This window comes from Chaetodon trifascialis, chromosome 19 (genome assembly GCF_039877785.1).
Source record: "Chaetodon trifascialis isolate fChaTrf1 chromosome 19, fChaTrf1.hap1, whole genome shotgun sequence".
Lineage (NCBI taxonomy): Eukaryota > Metazoa > Chordata > Actinopteri > Chaetodontiformes > Chaetodontidae > Chaetodon > Chaetodon trifascialis.
Window position 1 is genome coordinate 11,195,593 of NC_092074.1, and position 18,325 is coordinate 11,213,917.

Below are 18,325 nucleotides of genomic sequence, written 5' to 3' on the forward strand. Positions count from 1 at the left end.
CTCTCACAGTGAAATTTGTGATCACATTTGTGATTTGTGACAAAGTATTGATAATGTTCCTTCTGTACTCAGTTTTCATTAGACACAATAGTGACAACACCTGTACAATATAATGCAAACACAGTTGAATCAACACCTATCTGATGCTGTCTGTCAAAGTTAACTTTAGAAACTGTGTAAATGTTGCATGGCTGTTGAATGAGTTTGCATTATATTGTACAGTTGTCTTCATTGTGTCCCCTGCAGCACTCTAGCGTTTTGTTTAAACATGAATTACATAGACATAGTTAATTATGTGCCAACAAAGTTAAGAAGACTTGGTGCTTCTTCATTCTGTGACTCCCTGTACTGTGAAACTGTATTTAGGATGGACAGCTGCAGGGATGACAGCCTGTTGCTGCCCTCACACCACTCAATAAATGCTATGTAGATGGATTTTTTGGTTTTCAGAAGGGTATTTATTACATAGTATGATCATAAAATAAGTGATAATCATGGCTGCGTGGCCTGTTAAAAAAACAAAAAGGAAATGATTTCCGAAAGTTCAGTATCCTATAGATTCCTAGTACAGCATGCCACTGTTGGTCAACCAAAGAGGGTTGAAAAACTAAAAAAGGTAAAAACCATCCCATTTTCCTCCACTGTGTCAGTCCAACATTTGAATGAACATTTGACAGCTTAGATGGATTTCCATGAAGTTTGGTAAATTAAATGTTCCCAGAAAATGAATCCTAATTACTCTGGTGATCCCCTTACAATGCCCATCGAGCATCAGCAGCAGATCTAAATTTCCACTTTAGTTCATGACTGAATACCTTAACTCCAAGAACACCATTACACATGTGACCCAGTCTCTACACTGAAGGCACAGACATGAAAAACTGATGGTGATAATCCCATCCTCTCACTCCTTGAATTGAAATTCATCAAACTACAGAAAAAAGTAATGACATTACTGTAACATCATACCCAACACTGATGCTGGCACCACACTTCTTGACTAGCATGTTATGCTAACCAACATGCTAAAGAGACAATACTCTAAACACTGGCATGTTAACATAGTAATATGAGCATGCTAACATGCCAAATCTCATGTGCTAAATATTAGCATACTAACATCCAATAGTTAACGTAGAGTGAAAATGGCCAATTTTGAGCATGTTGACGCGCTAATGTTAGCATTCAGGTTACCCACAAACAGGTGAGGCTGAGGAAGTACACCTGAGGCTGAAAGTTGAGTGCGGACAGCTGAGCCTGACAAGCTGATTCTGTATATCTGAGACAGATCTCTGCAGAGTGAGTTTTGCCCAACTAGTTATAAGGATCTAAAAATAGCTACATTTTGGTTTTGTGATCTATAAAGAGCATTATAGCCTCATGAGGTCGCTAACATAGCATGTAACACAAACTTGAGTCACATTCCCAGTCTGGAAGTAGAGTTCAGCTACAATTTCAATGTCAAACTTCACTAATTAGCTATGATTATGGATGTTTCACAGTTTCTCACAAGAGCTAGATCATGCCAGCAAGCCAGGGGGGTAAGAAGAGGCCAATGGTCCCAAGCAGGCACACGATAATGAACATCCACAGGAAGATGCGGTCAATTACCATGGCGACATACTTCCAGTCCTCTTTCACCTGTGTAGAATTAAGAGTGACAGAAAGAAAACAAGACATTCAAAAGTTGCAGCTGCTTTGTGAAAACTGATCTTATAAGTTCACTCAGGAACCAACCGTCCATACACATGCTGTCTCCATACTCATGTAAATTTAAAGCACTCAACTGGCCAATTTGTTCCTGCCACTCACTATATACTATAAAATTTTCTTATGACCTCTTTTGGACCAGTCATCTTGGTCCAGCCACACTTACAGTAAAATGTTTCGTAGTACCCTCATATAATATGTTGAAATGTGGGTTTTTAGAGCTTTTTCACTGTAAAGAGTTCAATTTACTCTTTGAGAGTGAACCAAAACAGTAAAGTTACAATGTACTGAAACTTGTTATAAAGCATAAAGTGGGAGCTGCAGATTCAAATAATAATTTTCTGTAGTAATCTGTATGTAATGTATGTAATCTTCACACTGTCTTATTGTTTTGACAGAGTCATTAGATTTCCTTATTATAAAAATATCGATCAAAGTCACCAAATCATCTTCAGATGCAGTGTTCCTGTAACATCCCATTCAAATAATAATGTTATATTGAGGGTCTAATTGCAAAAGAATGGCTGAACTGATAACGTGATTAGTTTATCAACAGTAAATTGATAACATTTTTGGTGGTTGTTAAGTAATTTATGAAGGAAAAATGCCAAACATTCACTGGTTCCAGCTTCTTAAATGTAAAGTTGTACAGTTGTTCTCTGTTTGGATTTGGGACTGTTGAGCGCTATAACAAAGTCAGTTTTCGGCAGTACATCCACATGGGCTCATAATCCATATACTACGAAGAAGTTGGCCAAAGTAACTCATGAACCTTTGCAGGCTAACAGTGATTCAAATGATGAGTGATAATAATAGATGTGGTATTTCATTGATACTCACGCTGAAGTCAGCATCCTCAGCCCTCAGATGGTCTGCAATGTAGTGCACCCCTTCCAGAGCTCGTATAACACTTGGTGAAAGCAGGAATGTAGAGTCTGACACTGTATTATCAACTTTAGCCGGCCTCTGAGTGGGATTGACCCTGGCCCCCGTCAACTGTCTGTTGGTCCCTGCAACCCCCTCCTGTCGGTTCTGACTGTTCTGTATGTTTTTCTGTTGTGGTGGAGGAGTGGACCCTGGAGGCCGAGGCGAAGGAGGACGGAAGGAGAAATATGACGTCAGTGTCCCCAGCTCTAAATCCTCAGAACTGCTTCTCTCGAGGTCTTCTGATGTGGTCCCATCTCTTAACCAGTTAGCCGAGGTGCTGAGACAGTTGCTGGATTTGAACCCGGCTATCCGGCTGTGCCGCTGCTCCACCACTGCTTCCTGCTGGAGCAGCAGCAGCCGTCGACGCCGGCCGTCTGGAGCGGGCCGCCGCATAAACAGCCAGCGTGGGATCAGGTCCAGGAACACGGAGTGGACCCAGCGGGGCATCTTGTGAGTGCTGGGAGAGCGGTGGTGCACGTTGAGCACGAAGACGGTGATGACGATGGAGAGGGTGACGAAAATCATGGTGAAGAGGAGGTACTCGCCAATGAGCGGGATAACGAGGGATGTGGACGGAATGATCTCTGTGATGAGGAGAAGGAAAACGGTGAGGGACAGCAGCACAGAGATGCACAGGGTGATCTTCTCACCGCAGTCTGAAGGCAGATAGAAAACCAAAACAGTGAGGCAAGAGATCAGCAAACAGGGGATGATGAGGTTGATGGTGTAAAACAAGGGAAGCCTTCGAATGATGAAGAAGTAGGTGATGTCTGGGTAGATCTCATGGCAGCAGTCGTATTTCTTTGTATTGTATGTCCCCACGGCATTGATGATGGCCCATTCACCGCTCTCCCAGTAGTTGTTCAGGTCCACAGTGTTTTCAATTCGCTCCAGGTCAATCTTGGCCTTGTCATACGTCCAGGAGCCAAATTTCATTTTGCAGTTCTGCTGGTCAAAGGGGAAGAAGGTGACGTCGATGCTGCAGGAGCTCTTGTAAATGGCAGGCGGGACCCAGCGAACTTTACCAGTGTGGAATAGGTGAGCTTTGGTCATATGGGTCACAGCAAACTCACCGTCAGCACTGGAGAAGCACAAGTTTCATATGAGTGATGGTGATACAGTACGAGACCTCAGTTATCTGAGAGCAAAGGCTGAAATGTCAGATAAACAGGTATATCCTGCATTGTGAGAAGTTCTAATACCCCTTTTTTTCCTGAGAAAAATGTCCTTTTTCACTTTAGAAACTATGCAGTGAAAAAGTGTTATGATATCCCAATTATAATCTTCTCCAGCAATCTCCTCTCCATTCATCGCTTTAATGGCGATAATAGCTTCAGCTGAAAACCTAATGAGGAGTCCTTATCATTTCATCAGTTTCACACCTTTTTTAATTTCACTTATAGATTGTGATTACACTGGCTCGATGGAGCAGAACTCCATCATCAACCCCCTCAGTTTAATCTCCATGAGGTGGAATTAGGACATAGGAGAGGTTTCTTACTGTTTCACAGTAGGTTCACACTGAAGCAATGCGTGTGTGAAGGTTGTCTTCATTTCCAAATAAATAATACTACTAATAATAAAACGTGCCAACAGACACTAACAGAGAAGCTGAAACAAATCAACTCAATAGAACTGTTTTACAATTTGATACAGGAAGACATGTTCAAGTTTTATCATGTGTTCAACAGCTGAGAAAAAAATGTTTTATAAAGTCCACTAGATGGCGCCATCTTCATACCAGATACCATCCAGTAAAGCGGCATCAATTTGAAGCAATTTATCACCTTAAGTGTAGCTCTTACTCATAAGTTTGTCTGCAACACTGCCACAAACATCCACTGTAGCTTGTTATGGAAAGAAAAATATTATTACCTTTTCAGTGCAGCAGACAGACGGAACACCACTTAAATAAGAAGCTTATGTTAAGAGGGTTGGCTGAACGGCAGAAAACTAATCTGCAGTAATTCAAATAATTAATTTATCATTTATATGATCCTTTGAAGTTGAAATGGATAAATTAATTGTGGTTCAATCTTTCTCTTGTCCTTTATGACAGTAAACTGAATGCCTTTGGGTTCTGGACTGTTTTGCGTAAACAAGCAATTTGAAGTCAGTCTCAACTCCAGGAAACTGTGACGGCCATTGTTCACTATTTTCTGATATTTTATAAACAACAATGAAAAGACCTTCTTGTTCACTGTTACCGTTACGTTCAGCCCACATCGCTCTTACTTGTTATAGAGGACGATGTCTGGTACCCATATGAGCTCTGACGGCACCCTTATGGACGTCACATTGTCATAGTCAGACGGTCTCCAGCGTAGTTTGTAGTCATTCCACTCCTGGGAGACACAAACAGCAGAGATGTTTGGGTGCTATAATGCTTTACTTAACTGTCACATCAGTCATTCAGTTCTTCACTTCAACACCGCAGAGGTAGGTTTTCATATTCTTCATAAATCAATCAAATAAATCAACGCTGACACAAATGTTTCTGACCTGCTTAAGCCACACATTGGTTGTCATCATTTGGTTCTTCTCATCCTAGCAGACAGACAGACAGACATTGAGACAGACAGACATAGAGACTGAGTTAAGGCTGTCAGCTGTGGGTTCAGGGCAGAAGAATATGTGAGAGGTTCTTGGAGGTTTTTTCAGAGCAGATCCAAATATAGCCTGCAGCAACTTTACTTCAATAACTTGATGCATGTGAAGTGTTCTGGGTTTCTTTCTGTCACAGGGCAGAGGGTGCATCATCTAGTTTCATAAGAATGCCAAAACATACTGCTGAAAAAGCACATATAGTGTAAAACTTACAGGCTAAAAACGGTTAAAGTCGCAGTGCCTTGAAAGTATCGGGAGGAATACGGTGTATTAATAACGTGAAAGCTCTCGGAGTAAGTTCTTGCACTTAAAAATAAACCAAAAATGTCTTCTACTCAGGCTTGTTTTGAGTATTTTGTTCACACGTAACCAAAGTCCTATAGAAAAACTAATGTGTTCAGCAAAGGCCTCTGCAAACAGCCCACGTCTGACGACTCACCACGTCAATGAGCTGCGCTATGGACAGTCCAAACTTGACAATGACCACATCAGAGATGTTTGGCACGGGTCTCGACCACTTGTTGTATCCAGCAAACAGTGTCTTGAAGAGATCATCTTCGGCGTGCGAGTGGGTCTTCTCGTCACAAAGAACTGCAGACACATGGTTTCTTTTCATTTAAAACGTTTTCTTTTAGGTGTTCATAGAGGACAGATACAATATGAGAGTAATGGAATTTACAAGTTGGTCATATTTACACAAAGGAGGAATTGTTGTTTAGTGTTTGTGAACAGTTTTCAGTGCTGTGTTGCGATCTTCATAGCTTCCTCTTAGGTGCATGCTGCTCTGGCAGCTGGTTGCTTTTTATAAGCTTCTCTATAAGCTTTTTATAAAGTCCCACCCTTACCTGCATATACCCATCTACTGTCCAAAGGTTGCAGCCAAGAAACGTACCAAACACAGCAAAATGATTCGAAAATAAGAGAAAAGAAGAAAAATAAGGGCAGAGTCTCTGCTGATGTCCTTCTCACAATTCGACATCAAGCACATTTAGACAGTTATGGTGTTATATATAGAGAGAACAGTAAGTGAGTGTTGTGGAAGAGGACGGGAGTAAGCTGAACAAGGAATGCTAGGATCATATCCATGATTTGCCATCCACGTCTTCCTTAATCCTCTCTTATCAAAGAGTACTAAATCAGGCTGGCATGATGTTATGGCTTTTGGGAGTGAACATCAAGTGTTGTGAACATCTCATGTTTCAGCTCGGAAGCCCGCTCTACACATCTGAGACTTTTCTTGGTAAAGTCTTATTGACATTTCCACATCGTAGCAAATCTTTTGATCTCTTGATCCGAGCTCCCCATGTGGGTCGCCTGCTAGAATCTCTTGGGGTGAGCAGGGCGAGACTGAGGAAGCATCTCTCCTCCCTCGACAGCGTATTTATCTCCAAAGTGTTATTATTATGTATGGGTGGCTTGACAATGAGAGGTGGCTTAACCAAATTGATTTTGAATATGCAGTCTAGACAGATTTTTGTACACGCTCAGACTGAGTCACTGTTTTATTTTTCTGCAGAATGAATAGCATGGAAATAGACAGAAATCCTGTCCCTCAGGGATTACCGCTTCCACCCCCATCAATGAAGTCAGAGTCAATTACACACATCATTACTTGCTTGTGTTAAGTGGAGGTGAGCTAATTTCTCACTAGTGAAGGGTGTTTATTGTCGATCTGTCTGTCACTCTGTGTTACAACTGATGCATAAAACAATTAAGTGACAGTGGAAGCAGAAGGCGACATGACTGTGTATGTGTGCGTTCTATTTCCTGAAAGATATTCTTTTTTTAAATATTTGACATTTCACACACTTCACACTAAACTATGCAATAAATTACGCGATGCTGTCAGTGTTTCTAATCTACCTCAAATACTTGTTACTTATATTTTATTGATGATATCAGTTGTAAGCTACTATAACTGATTTGACGGCTGGGCTTCAGTGTAAAAAAATTAGGTGAGATGATTGATATCAGTCTCATGTTTGTACAGTTAAGACGAAGCTGTGAGCTTAGCTTTGCATGAGACTGGAATACAAGAGGCCTAAGTACTTAGTCTGGATCTGATGTAGGAAAGATATTCCTTTGAAGAACTGTGGCATATGCACTGTACTAAGAGGTATACACATGAACTAATATTGTCCAGTTCATCAGTCCTCCTCTAGTGCATACAAATACCTGCAGAGAACTTAAAACTCAAGAGAGCTGTGGAAGGAAATGTGGAAGTACATTAAAGCATTACTCCAAAGTCACACCTCAAGAATCAATACTAAAACAAATCAATTGAGATTTACATGCCATTAACACCCACTGCCTCTGGATCTCTGGTTGACAGCATGAGCCTATAATGCAACCCAATGGAGTGTGCTTCCATCAAGGATCCTAATGAGACCTTGAACCACCTGCATCTGGCAGTAGTCATGGTCACTTAGCCAAGGCCACATCATTACCTGTCCATGGGTGAGTTGTGGTTCTGATGACCACCTTGACAAGTATTCACATCCCATAACTGGAGGACAGTCCAGGAGGATAACCAGGCGAGGGGCTTAAATGTTGCATGGAGATTACCTGAGGGATACATGCAAATCTGTTTAAATGATTTATTGCCCCTGCTAAGATTCAGTTTGAGGGTCTTTAACGGAGAAAGACAACACAGGTGCAAAATCCAACAAGTCTCAGTGCAACACAGTTGTCTTACAAATGTGGTCTGAGGATATCATGTGATGTGAATATTTAGGCAACTGGTAAATAGCATGAATTCAGAGTTAATTTGCCCATGGTGCTCTCGGGCTCATCTCCTGCCATCATGAGCTCATTTCATTCTGGCAAACAAGCAGGCACCAGAGACTTCTTATCTGTTCTCTTGACAGTCAGGGCGGTGCATGCTCATCTGTCCGTGCATCTGGGAAGGACCAGATGTGGAGCTTGAAAAAAAAGGCTCTTGGGTGCCATAGATCAAAGCCTCCTGCCAGCGGAGACTTGAAATGAGATGACACCTCCAACATCCAGCACACTCGGCCGTGGATGCTGGACCGTGGCCAAGCCCCTTGGCGAGAGGTGTATGAAACACTGACCAGTTTGGACGATGGAGTCAGCAGCTTCTCAGGCCAGAGAGGCGCTCTCGTGAAATTGGACTGTCAAATACTTAAAAAGTTCAATAAAAAAAAAAGAAAAAAACATGCAACAATTTTGTGCAAGTTGACTGAAATGGTAGGACTCAAGTCAGAAAGCTGAAGAGTCATAATGAAGTATGTTGGCATGAGATCAAGAACCTGCACATGTGATTGCTGTAGCATGTCAAGACGGCGGGAGGGAGGGGGGATTGGAGAAGGTGCGGTACATTTGATATCACAGATCCGGCTGTGTTTTTAAACCCTCTCACGTATGTCACAAGAAGACATAAGTCATCTTAGAGCTCTTAGAGAGCACTTCTTTGAGTGACGAGAGAAGTCACATATGCCAATATGGAAGCTCCTGAATTAATTGAGTGACCACGAGTTTCACTGTCAAGCTTGATAGGTTTCAAGTCCAACTGAGATGAATTTTATTTTATTATCTTAGTCACTGTTTCCACAGATATGTCCACAAAAAGGACTTACTGTACCCTCTCTCAAACAACGCGTGCAATAGATGCACACATTTTCTATTTCTTACAGCAAAAAATTAGGATAATTAAAATTCCAGTTGCACCTTAAGGGCTTGAACTCGGACACCAACTCCAAATTGTATAAACTATAAATATGTGTCTCTCTCACAGCTGTTTTTGAGAATACACATCTCTGACATCTTTAGCTTATTGTGTGTAATATTTTCTTGCGCTATTTGGGAACTTTCCTATTTTTTGTGAAGTGCCCTGCTGTTTTGACTGCATCTAAGCTTGCATGATACCAAACTATCAGACGGTAGCTAACAGAGAGAAGTTAGCTCCCCCATTCATCTTTTGCTAACATTAGCTTTGTGTCATATGTTTAATTAAAAGTGACAATAAGTGAACAGACTGCTGTCAAAGTGAAAGAAGGCTCAAGAGTTAATTTATTAATTAACGTTGTGAAACAAACACAAATTTCACTGTAGCACCAGGTGAGGTGAAGATATTTGCAGTTTTTTTACAGACTGGCGCGAGGCAATGATTTCTCTGGATAAGAGAAATGCATTATGGGAGTTGTCGGTGAAAGCGCGCAGGTGTTCAGATTGAAAGGTAAGCAAGCGTTGAGCTACTTTAAACCATGTAGCTTTTTATTATTTGTAACTTTAGCACTTTCTTAGGCTTTAACTTGACATTTAAGTTTCCTAAGCGGCATGTTTACAGGCTTAGGCACGTGGAGTCTACCGAGAAAACATTTAAAAAGTGCTTACCCGACTGACAGAAGAGCAGCGAGCAGAGAAAAGCCGCCCTCGCAGAGAACAGGTGGCTGTGTCCCATTTTGTACTCTGGTGGCAAGAAGTCCAACTTCACCGGAGAGCGCGGAGGTGTTTCCGTCCACTGTCAAAACGTTATCTTGAAACCGTGACGGAGGAGCAAAATCTGTCATCTTCGCACCTGGGAGGCATATCAGGACAACTTCACCGCTGCTGGTACTACTGCCGGGGGGTAAGCATGACGATACCCCGACTGAGTAACTTTACTTCAGCTCAGCATCGATAGACGTGTCACCTCCTCTCACGCTGGATGAGGGCGAGTGACGCACCGTTTGTTTCTCCGCTCCTGAAGCCTGCCCGCGCGCTAAGTCGGTGAGCTATCCATCACCCGGTACTGAATCAGGGAGCGGTACTGTAACACTGGAGCGGACCTCTGGTGTCTTTGCAGACTTAAGTACCAGTTCATAATACTGCCTTTATAAATATGGCCTCAAGAATTAATTCATAATAATAATAATATTAATAAAAAGCCCGGTTTGTTGCTGTCTATATAGTATCCAAATAAGTCCACGCTTTTACGCACGGTGCCAAGAATTTACGCGTCCTTGGTGACCTAATCTAAGACTTTTGTATCCGTATTGAATTTTAAATTACTTCTTTTCCATGATTAGGGCATTGTTAGTGGCCACCCTGTCAGGTCCGCAAAACAGCATCATCATCTGTGAGGAGACAGGACACATCTGAGCGTCTCGCGTCTTTCATCTGGTGCCGAGAACAGTCCCTCCTCCTCCCCCACTCTCTCTCTCTCTCTCTCTCTCTCTCTCTCTCTCTCTCTCTCTCTCTCTCTCTCTCTCTCTCTCTCTCTCTCTCTCTCACACCCACACACACATGCACGCACAGGATTCCCCATAAAAGTGGTTACTTGCATGAAAGCAATGGCACAGTAACTCCAAGTTTAGATCCAGTTTTCATGTAAAACATGTGCCACATGCAGCTGAACAAACGTCCATGGGATATTTCAGAAGGAAACAGCTAGAGGGCAGAATAGGTGAATTAATATGCTTAGTGAAGTATGTATATTGCTAGAAGATATGAAAGGATGGCAGCAGATGCAGAAACTTTGTAATCCTTCAAAAAATATCAAAAGGCTAATTTATTGTTTGTTGCTTTTTACTGAATAAAACATACTTCATAACATATATTGTACAAATTCATATTGTTACATATTTTATGATTGAAAACATGAAAGCATTCTCTCTCAAGCGTCTTGGCAGGGTTAGAGGGAATACAGCAGAGCTGGACACAGGATTAAAGCATGACTCTCACGTTTGAATGGACAAATACAACTGAGACTCATAAATAGTTGTCTTTTCTGATCCTAAGGTTTACATTCTGTGTAAATCTTTTAAGCAGACCTTTAAGCAATGTGTAGTTTTTCCTGTTCTAAGAGCTTTATCAAGTTTTCTTATGGTGTATTTCTTGCTTAATTCTTCTGAATCACAGAAATTGTCCAATTTATGCAATTAAAACTATTGTATAATTTTCTCCAACAATCCTGTCACAGTTGCAGCTTTCTCCCATTTTTGCTGCAAAAACAAAATCTCCATTGGAACACGCTAGCCATCCTATCCTGGCCTCCGTCCTCACCCTGGAACCAGATGGCTGATGCATAGCCTCCTCTGGAGAAGACTAACAGAGCCATTATGTTTGCACTCTGAGGGCCAATCTAGTTTGATCCATAAACACTCAACTTGGCTTAAGCCTGCACCACATACTGTTGCCACGTCTGACTTCATCAAATTCCAGGAATAATGCCTGGATGGAAAATAATATTTAATGGGTTATGGGGTTATAACTTCAGTGAAAGGAAAACATTTTTTTCTGCTGTGTTCTTGCATCGTTGGTGCCTGCTTTCTTTGAACCCTGTTGATTCCTATAGTTAATGTAATGGCTGACCTTGACACAATGTTGTATCTCTGTGCTGTAAAGCACACATACTCAAAATAACTCAGAATATAGACCTGCAGGAAGGTCCCTTATTTTCTCACACAGGATACCAAACATCATTCACAAGTCAGAGAACGACGTAAACAGTCTGCAAAATCTTTTCAGCATCTCCTTAGCGATGAATTTTGGCAATGTCTTTCAGCTGCTTGGTGAATGAAGCATGCAGGGCTTTCGATGAGATCTCCAGCCTGTTGGCGATGTCTGCTGCAGCATGGAGCATGTCTTCAAAGGCCAAGGACTCTTCTCTGATTCTGCTCCGGAAGACAAACGATGCAGGTCACCAGGTGGAGTGAAGGGGAGGAAGAAAGAGGGGCAGATGTGGAGAGAGACAGAGTGAGTGAAAGAGGGGCTGAGGACATTGAATACACTATATGGAGGGTAATACTTATGGCTGCTGTTAAAGCTGGTTATGAAATGGAAAAGATTGTGTAAAGGAGAAGAATCTTATGCAGAGCTTAAGAAGTTGTAAACATGTAAGACAACAAGTAGGTCATGTTGCAAACACATGTTGTAGGAAATAGTCAGTTTCAAGGTTACCACAGCATGTATAATATCTGCATGTGTAGACTTGAATGCTCTTTAGTTGGATACTTTGCACTCAGCATTTTCAAATAACATTTTTAAATACCTCAGCCTTCTTTAGAACATGCTGCTTCATGTCAGGTGAATCACTGGATTCTCAGCTCATGATCATTTTCATAAATGTAATTAATTGTTTTTTAGTTCATTGTTTAGCTCATTAAATGCCAGAAAATAGTGAGAGGTGGCGATCCAATTTTTCCAATTTACAGTGATATAAACTAGTGACACATTTGAGAGTGGCAACCAGCGAGTGAGTGACATCTTAATGTCTAAAAAATTCACATTGTCAGTAGTTTTTTTTGTTTCTGATGTTGTTAAATTGTGACCAGGCGAGTCGTTAGCAGAAACCTTTGAAGCGGCCTAGACTGCAGGCAGAGACGCAGTGCAGCAGGGTAATACTCATTTCTTTTGATCGACGTGCATTGTGAAAAACAGGACGAAACAGAAGTAACCTCTGATAAAAGGCAGAATATTGCCTGCCTCTGCTATCCTTTGAACACATCTTTGATTAGAATCTCCAATTTCTGTCTGACCACCGTTAATTTGTTTACGTCTTCAGTACACCAACAAACAAGATCTTTTCTTAGCTGCTTTTTTCCATTTCAACCTTATATGAAGCTCAGCACAAAAACCTTCTTCACTTGTTGAAAGACTGATTTATTGCACTCACTTCTGCATCCCAGTGAGGGCACCCGACGCTTCCCCCTCCAGCTGCTTTTCTAGATCTTCTTCAGCTTTCTCCACCACACCATGGCAATTCTTGTGGTCCTCTTGGATGCCAAGTATATTTTCCTTAATCACATCTTCATAGCGCTGATCTCCCAGCTCTGCCCCCACAAACTGCACCAAGTTCTCCATCACAGCCTTGTTTCCATGCTGGATGGCCTGCAGGTAGGCCACCTCCTCTTTCTGGGCCTTCAGCCTGCGAGCTGAAGCGGAGTTGGTGCTGAAGTGGACTGAGCACTTGTCTGGTTGAGGCTCGTACTGCAGTGTAGGTGAGGATGATGGCAAGAGAGCTGCAGATGTGATCCAGTCTTGTTTGTCTCTCATCCTCTCAGGCTCATCACCAATCGCCTGCGTTGTGTCGTTGGTGGCCATTACCGCAGAGTAGATGTCAAAGCCTGAACCCCAATCTCCACTTTGGCAGAGCGTTAGGGTTGCCATAGATACCCAGGCCAAGATGAAGGGCATCCAACAACGCCACATGGTAACCTGGAAAGAGGAGGAGGTGAGTGACTTCAGTGAACTTGATCAACAGGTAGCGTGACAGCTTGAAGGAGTTGTCTGACATTTTGGGGAATGCGCTCATTTGCTTTTTTGCCGAGTGAGATGAAATGACTCCACTCTCATGTCTTTATGAGAAATGTATGTCTCCAGCCAGCAGCTGGTTAGCTTAGCTTGGCATGGAGAGTGGATACAGGGGGAGTGTAGGGCTGGCGATTAATCAGATTTTATTTTCAATTACACTTTTAGCTTCCAGCACTAATCAAAACAAGATAGTCAAGATCAAGTGATGGTTGCACTCCACAACGATGCCCATGCTTTGTCTTGTGTTAGAAATCCATCCTAAAAGCCCAGACTCACTGTCAGCCCGGCTGAGGCACGTTTAGTTGAGCTCACTGTCGTCAAGTGAGCAGACGTTTGCCAACACCCGGTCAAGCTAGCAGCTGCTTGGATTCTGATGTGTGTCTGTCTGTGCTGTTACTGGGCCGGTGCTACGTGTGGCCAGAAAAGATTTCAGCAATCCACTCTGAGATTTTATACACAAAATAAACTGTAAATTACAATATGTATCACATATTAAATAAGTCTTATATTTTTGATATTGGACTGTAGTGGTGATTGCCAAATATGTCATGGCATTAAGATGAAAACATGTAAATTCATGTTTAAAAACATCCTTTAAAAAGTCAGTACCTCTCCAGACCTTTGCAGCACTGAGGGAATACTTAGTGCGGACCCTCTTTTCACCTTTTTAGATCCAAGCTTCTCCTGAGTCATCTGGTATAAACACTTTAGTTTTTACACAATTCAGCTGTGAATCCACAGGCTTTTATTAGCACACAGCTGAAAGCCTAATCCGAAGGTTTCCCATGGTACTCTCTGCATCTCCATGTTTCAAACAGCTTTATTTCAATCACAGATATTGTGGATTGTAATTATGGCAATAGAAAGGTGGTCTGGTGACCTCAGAGGCTAAACTGCGTAAAGGGGACTTAACTCTGGCTCCTGACCTTTGCACATTTATTGTATGCATTTCCCAGTCGTCACCCCTTCTGTCGCACTGTACCTTTCAGTCATGTGGCAATGGCTTCAAATTAATCTTTAAACATTGACTGAAAAATGTGACATTTTAGCAGTGATCAATTCATACTGATGTATGTTTATCAGATAATGTTCCTATTGTTTGTAATATGTCACTCACACCCTCTATGATGTTAGAAAACACAATAAACAGTATTGAGTCAAAGAAGCAGCTGATGTTCAAGTTTGAATTTGTCATGTTGAAACTGAATTTCACCAATCCAGTTTGGGGAGGGCACGAAAAGATGAGTTTTTGACCATACGTGATTTTTTTTAATAAAAGTAGATGGTGTTCTAAAATTCAGTAATGATGAAATTTCACAATAAATATTCAGATATTTAGATTCTCATTAGCACTTTCCTTCATAGAAATCCACATGTCAGCATCTCTAAATTTGCTTCTGATCATGTATTCATGCTTTTTCCACTGTTTTCTTTAAAGCGTTGCACAAAGCCGTGTGCTGCTCGTGTTATGATTACAAACCGGGGAGGGCCTCACGCTCTGTGGCTGGGTCATGGCTCACTGTGGCAGATGGCTATAAAAGCTGTCATAGCCTCTTGCAGCAGTGTATGTGTTGGTCTTGGTAACTAGCGTTTGTTTGGGGATCTTTCATAACACCTATTCACCTCGTAAATCCTCACAGCACACGAGAGAACAGGGACGGAGCTGTGTTTGCAAAGTCTCCAACTTCAGGTGTGATTCTGTCATAAAAGGAGTTTGTTTCCTCAAAGTGTGACAGTCGAAACAGTTGTCCTGTTCATGCTTCCCTCCTTTGCATCTGCAAATACATTTAAAAGCTTGAGGCAGACTTGTATGGAGGCTTTGCAGAGCTCTTTCTGCTGTCAGAGCACATTTGGTTTCGGCTGCAGTTCTCTTTCACCGCAGCCTTGAAACTGTTTTGACTTCCTGTAGCTGAAATGAAAATTTGAGTCGGTCGACTCGCGCCTATTGCCGTGTTTTTTGGAGGAACACAGAATGAGTGCCCAGCCATGCTCGCTAGACCGGACACCGTAAAATTGTCTTATTTATTTTAAGATGAGTTGTGGTGTGGCCCAGGCCCATAAAACACCCACCCAACTGTTGGCTGCTCTGCCCCTCCCTCCCTCTGTTTCTGTTTGCTTTAAAATGGTGACCTCACATGTGTCACAACAGCTGTGAGGAGAAGCCTTCAACCAGTCCAGACCGCAAGCAGAGACACAATCCAGGAGCTCTGCGTCATGACGTTAGAACAATGCATTTGCTCATTTCTTTTGACTGACATGTGCACTGTAACAGGCTAACATCACGCAAACTTAATGAGTTTTTCCAGAGGTGACACATGTCATGATGAATGAATCAGGTTTGTACTTTGCACAGTTTAAATATGACAGATTTTTTCTTAACAAAAATATTTGTATCTAAATAGTTGTCTGCTGCTCTCCTGTAACTAGTCTGTTTTTGTGCTTAAACCCACCTAACACACAGTGTGAAAATCATTAGAAAAACCTTTTAAAATGTCTACATTCAGTGTCATTTTGACATGATTGACACAACAAGATTCAGAAACCACTTGTAGGTGAAAATTGTCATCATAAGGGTGAGATCAGAAAACGCTTGAATGCAGAATGGCGTCCCCGTCTTCAAAGACATTTCGAGCTTGTTAATTGGAGAGCTGCAGCACAGCATGTCCAAAACTTTTTATTACTCTGAACTTTTACTGCACTTGTTTGGACTTGAATAAATCAAAACCTTATGGCACAGAGTGACAACAATTTCAGCCTAATGATAGAATGCGGCCAAATGGAAATGTAATTCATCTTACAATATAACTTTATTGTCTCTGCGTTTAATTACCGCTGCAGCAGTAAAAGGCACAAGTCAAAGGACGTTTAGTGACATTAATTCTGTCTCTGAAAGGCCTGCTAACAAGAAGCACACATGCTCATCTCTGTGTCACAGATTGGCAGGAGCAGTTGCCTTTGTCTCTGGAAAATGTCTGCACAGTTTCCACGCTGGCGTCTTACGGTTTAGTTGAAACAGTGTTTGTGTTGGACTCTCTGTGGCCTGCACTGACCTTTTTTTTTGGCTTCACTGTGAAGGATCTGTCATTGTGAAGTGGCTTTTATAGGCTGACTTTTCTTTTGGCTTAAAATAGCAGGAGCTCACCCGCAGAAGGAGAGCAGTTCACCGCCAAGAGCTCACAACACCAGGAGGATATTTCGGGTCTATGTAATCTATGAGGAAACGCACAGACTCCTGTAAATCCTTGTTTAGTGGGTCCTGTGGCAGCAGTATAGTGATCATTGATTAATTGATTTACTGTACAATTCCTCCACCCTTACTTAACAGAACAGCTGTTAACAGGTAGCTGAGACCCGTATGCACACTGATGCGAGTGTAGGCTGCACAGTGACATTGAAATCAGGAGTAATTTTCCCACACTGGTTGAATAAATGAGTCAGGACGACATCTAACAATTATTATCATGAGCGATTAATCTGCAGATTACTTTCTCAATTAATCAATAAATTGTTTGGTCTAAAAAATGTGCTTTTTTCCTGTTTTGCACGACCAGCTCTCTAAAAGTAAATGTTGTTCAATTTATGATCAGAAATGCAGCAAATTTACAGAATTTGGAAGCTGTGACGAGGGATGTTTGGCATATTTATCGGAAAAATGACTCAAGACGTTCATTAATTATCATAATAGCTACTAATTTTTTTTTTTGTCACACAATTAATCAATTAAGTGACTAATTGTCCCAGCTCTGAAATGAACACGATGAATTTAAGATTTATATTTTCAGCCTTTTAGTTGTAAAAGTGCATCTTAGGTTTAAGACTCATCCCCAGAAACCTCCTCAGCTGCGGGTCAGAGCTAATCCAAGTGTCGCGTCGTAGCTGCAGCTCAGCCCCGTGGCCCCTCTTGTCAAAGCCTGAACAGGTGTGTTTCACAGGTGTCACAACACTCAACCGCTTCAGTGTTGCTATGACAACAAGGTTCCCTGGCACTAAGCCAGCAGAACATAGCGAGGCCTCACAGGTTCACAGGCCTCGCAGGTAATCAGGTGAGATCAGGTGAAACACGCTTGCATGATAATTAGAGAGATGAGTAGAGATATGTTTGCAAACACACACACATGTACATGCACACACATCAACATGTACCCTACATAAATATCACCAGGCTTAGAAAAGTGGTCATATCTCCACTTCTCTTATCTAAATTTCTATTAAACTCAAAAGCATTGATCCGCATCAGTAACCAACCAAACAGTAATTTAATTATCTGCATGTAAAAAGTTTAAATGCCTTAAAAATGCAACAGCTATAAGTTATATTTCTCTACTTTTACCAGTGGAGTGCCAGGTGAGAAAGCTCCGGCCTCCCATTATGCTGTAGAGCTAAAGTTTTAGAAATCCAAAAACCAAACTTACCTAACTCCAGTAATTTCTCACAGCTAAACTCTGCCACCTCCACTTTTTCAGCCAAGCAGAACGAGCGAAAAGGCTCAGGACGACCATTCACAGGCACAGAGAACAAATACTCACTTGGTTTCCTTCTTCATGTCGGGGGAAAAAATGCAGACACACGCACACACAATTAGGGTTTGGCTGCAGAGTGTGGTCGTCTGTGTGCCCCTGTCTGCTGAAGGGAGGGGAAGTTAGGGGAGGGGGATGTTTGTAGAAAAAGCTGAAACTGAATGATTTCTTTCTTTGCAGTGGAAAGAGGGGCTGGCAAAAGGAGGGGTGAAGAGGGGGCGTAATCTACTTCACATCTGTGGGCTCTGGTGGGGGACAGAGGAAGCATGAGGGCTCCTCGGTATGGGGGGAAATGTCATTAATGACCATGC

General features: G+C 41.9%; 2 protein-coding genes across 2 annotated transcripts; both read right to left on the bottom strand.

Annotated features, from left to right (window-relative positions):
• Positions 1-441: 441 nt before the first annotated feature.
• On the bottom strand, positions 442-10,342 carry chrna2b (cholinergic receptor, nicotinic, alpha 2b (neuronal)). Its single transcript, XM_070987884.1, has 6 exons — positions 9,598-10,342; positions 5,684-5,835; positions 5,140-5,184; positions 4,873-4,982; positions 2,551-3,718; positions 442-1,641 (listed from the first exon to the last, which is right to left on the bottom strand). The coding sequence occupies exons 1-6, from the start codon at positions 9,662-9,664 to the stop codon at positions 1,516-1,518; spliced, it is 1,668 nt and encodes a 555-aa protein (XP_070843985.1). The 5' UTR covers positions 9,665-10,342; the 3' UTR covers positions 442-1,515.
• Positions 10,343-10,739: 397 nt separating this feature from the next.
• On the bottom strand, positions 10,740-18,171 carry LOC139347989 (uncharacterized). Its single transcript, XM_070987905.1, has 3 exons — positions 18,024-18,171; positions 12,860-13,401; positions 10,740-11,858 (listed from the first exon to the last, which is right to left on the bottom strand). The coding sequence occupies exons 2-3, from the start codon at positions 13,393-13,395 to the stop codon at positions 11,720-11,722; spliced, it is 675 nt and encodes a 224-aa protein (XP_070844006.1). The 5' UTR covers positions 13,396-13,401; positions 18,024-18,171; the 3' UTR covers positions 10,740-11,719.
• Between the last annotated feature and the right edge of the window lie 154 nt (positions 18,172-18,325).

Bases quoted from the DNA above. Each gene is read 5' to 3' on its own strand.
- chrna2b (XM_070987884.1), bottom strand. From the start codon at position 9,664: ATGGGACACAGCCACCTGTTCTCTGCGAGGGCGGCTTTTCTCTGCTCG. The intron at 5,836-9,597 runs GTAAGCACTTTT...ATGTGTCTGCAG, and splicing joins GCTGCTCTTCTGTCAGTCGG to TTCTTTGTGACGAGAAGACC. The intron at 4,983-5,139 runs GTCAGAAACATT...TGTGTCTCCCAG, and splicing joins CCAATGTGTGGCTTAAGCAG to GAGTGGAATGACTACAAACT.
- LOC139347989 (XM_070987905.1), bottom strand. From the start codon at position 13,395: ATGTGGCGTTGTTGGATGCCCTTCATCTTGGCCTGGGTATCTATGGCA. The intron at 11,859-12,859 runs GTGAGTGCAATA...CTTCCGGAGCAG, and splicing joins GCCCTCACTGGGATGCAGAA to AATCAGAGAAGAGTCCTTGG.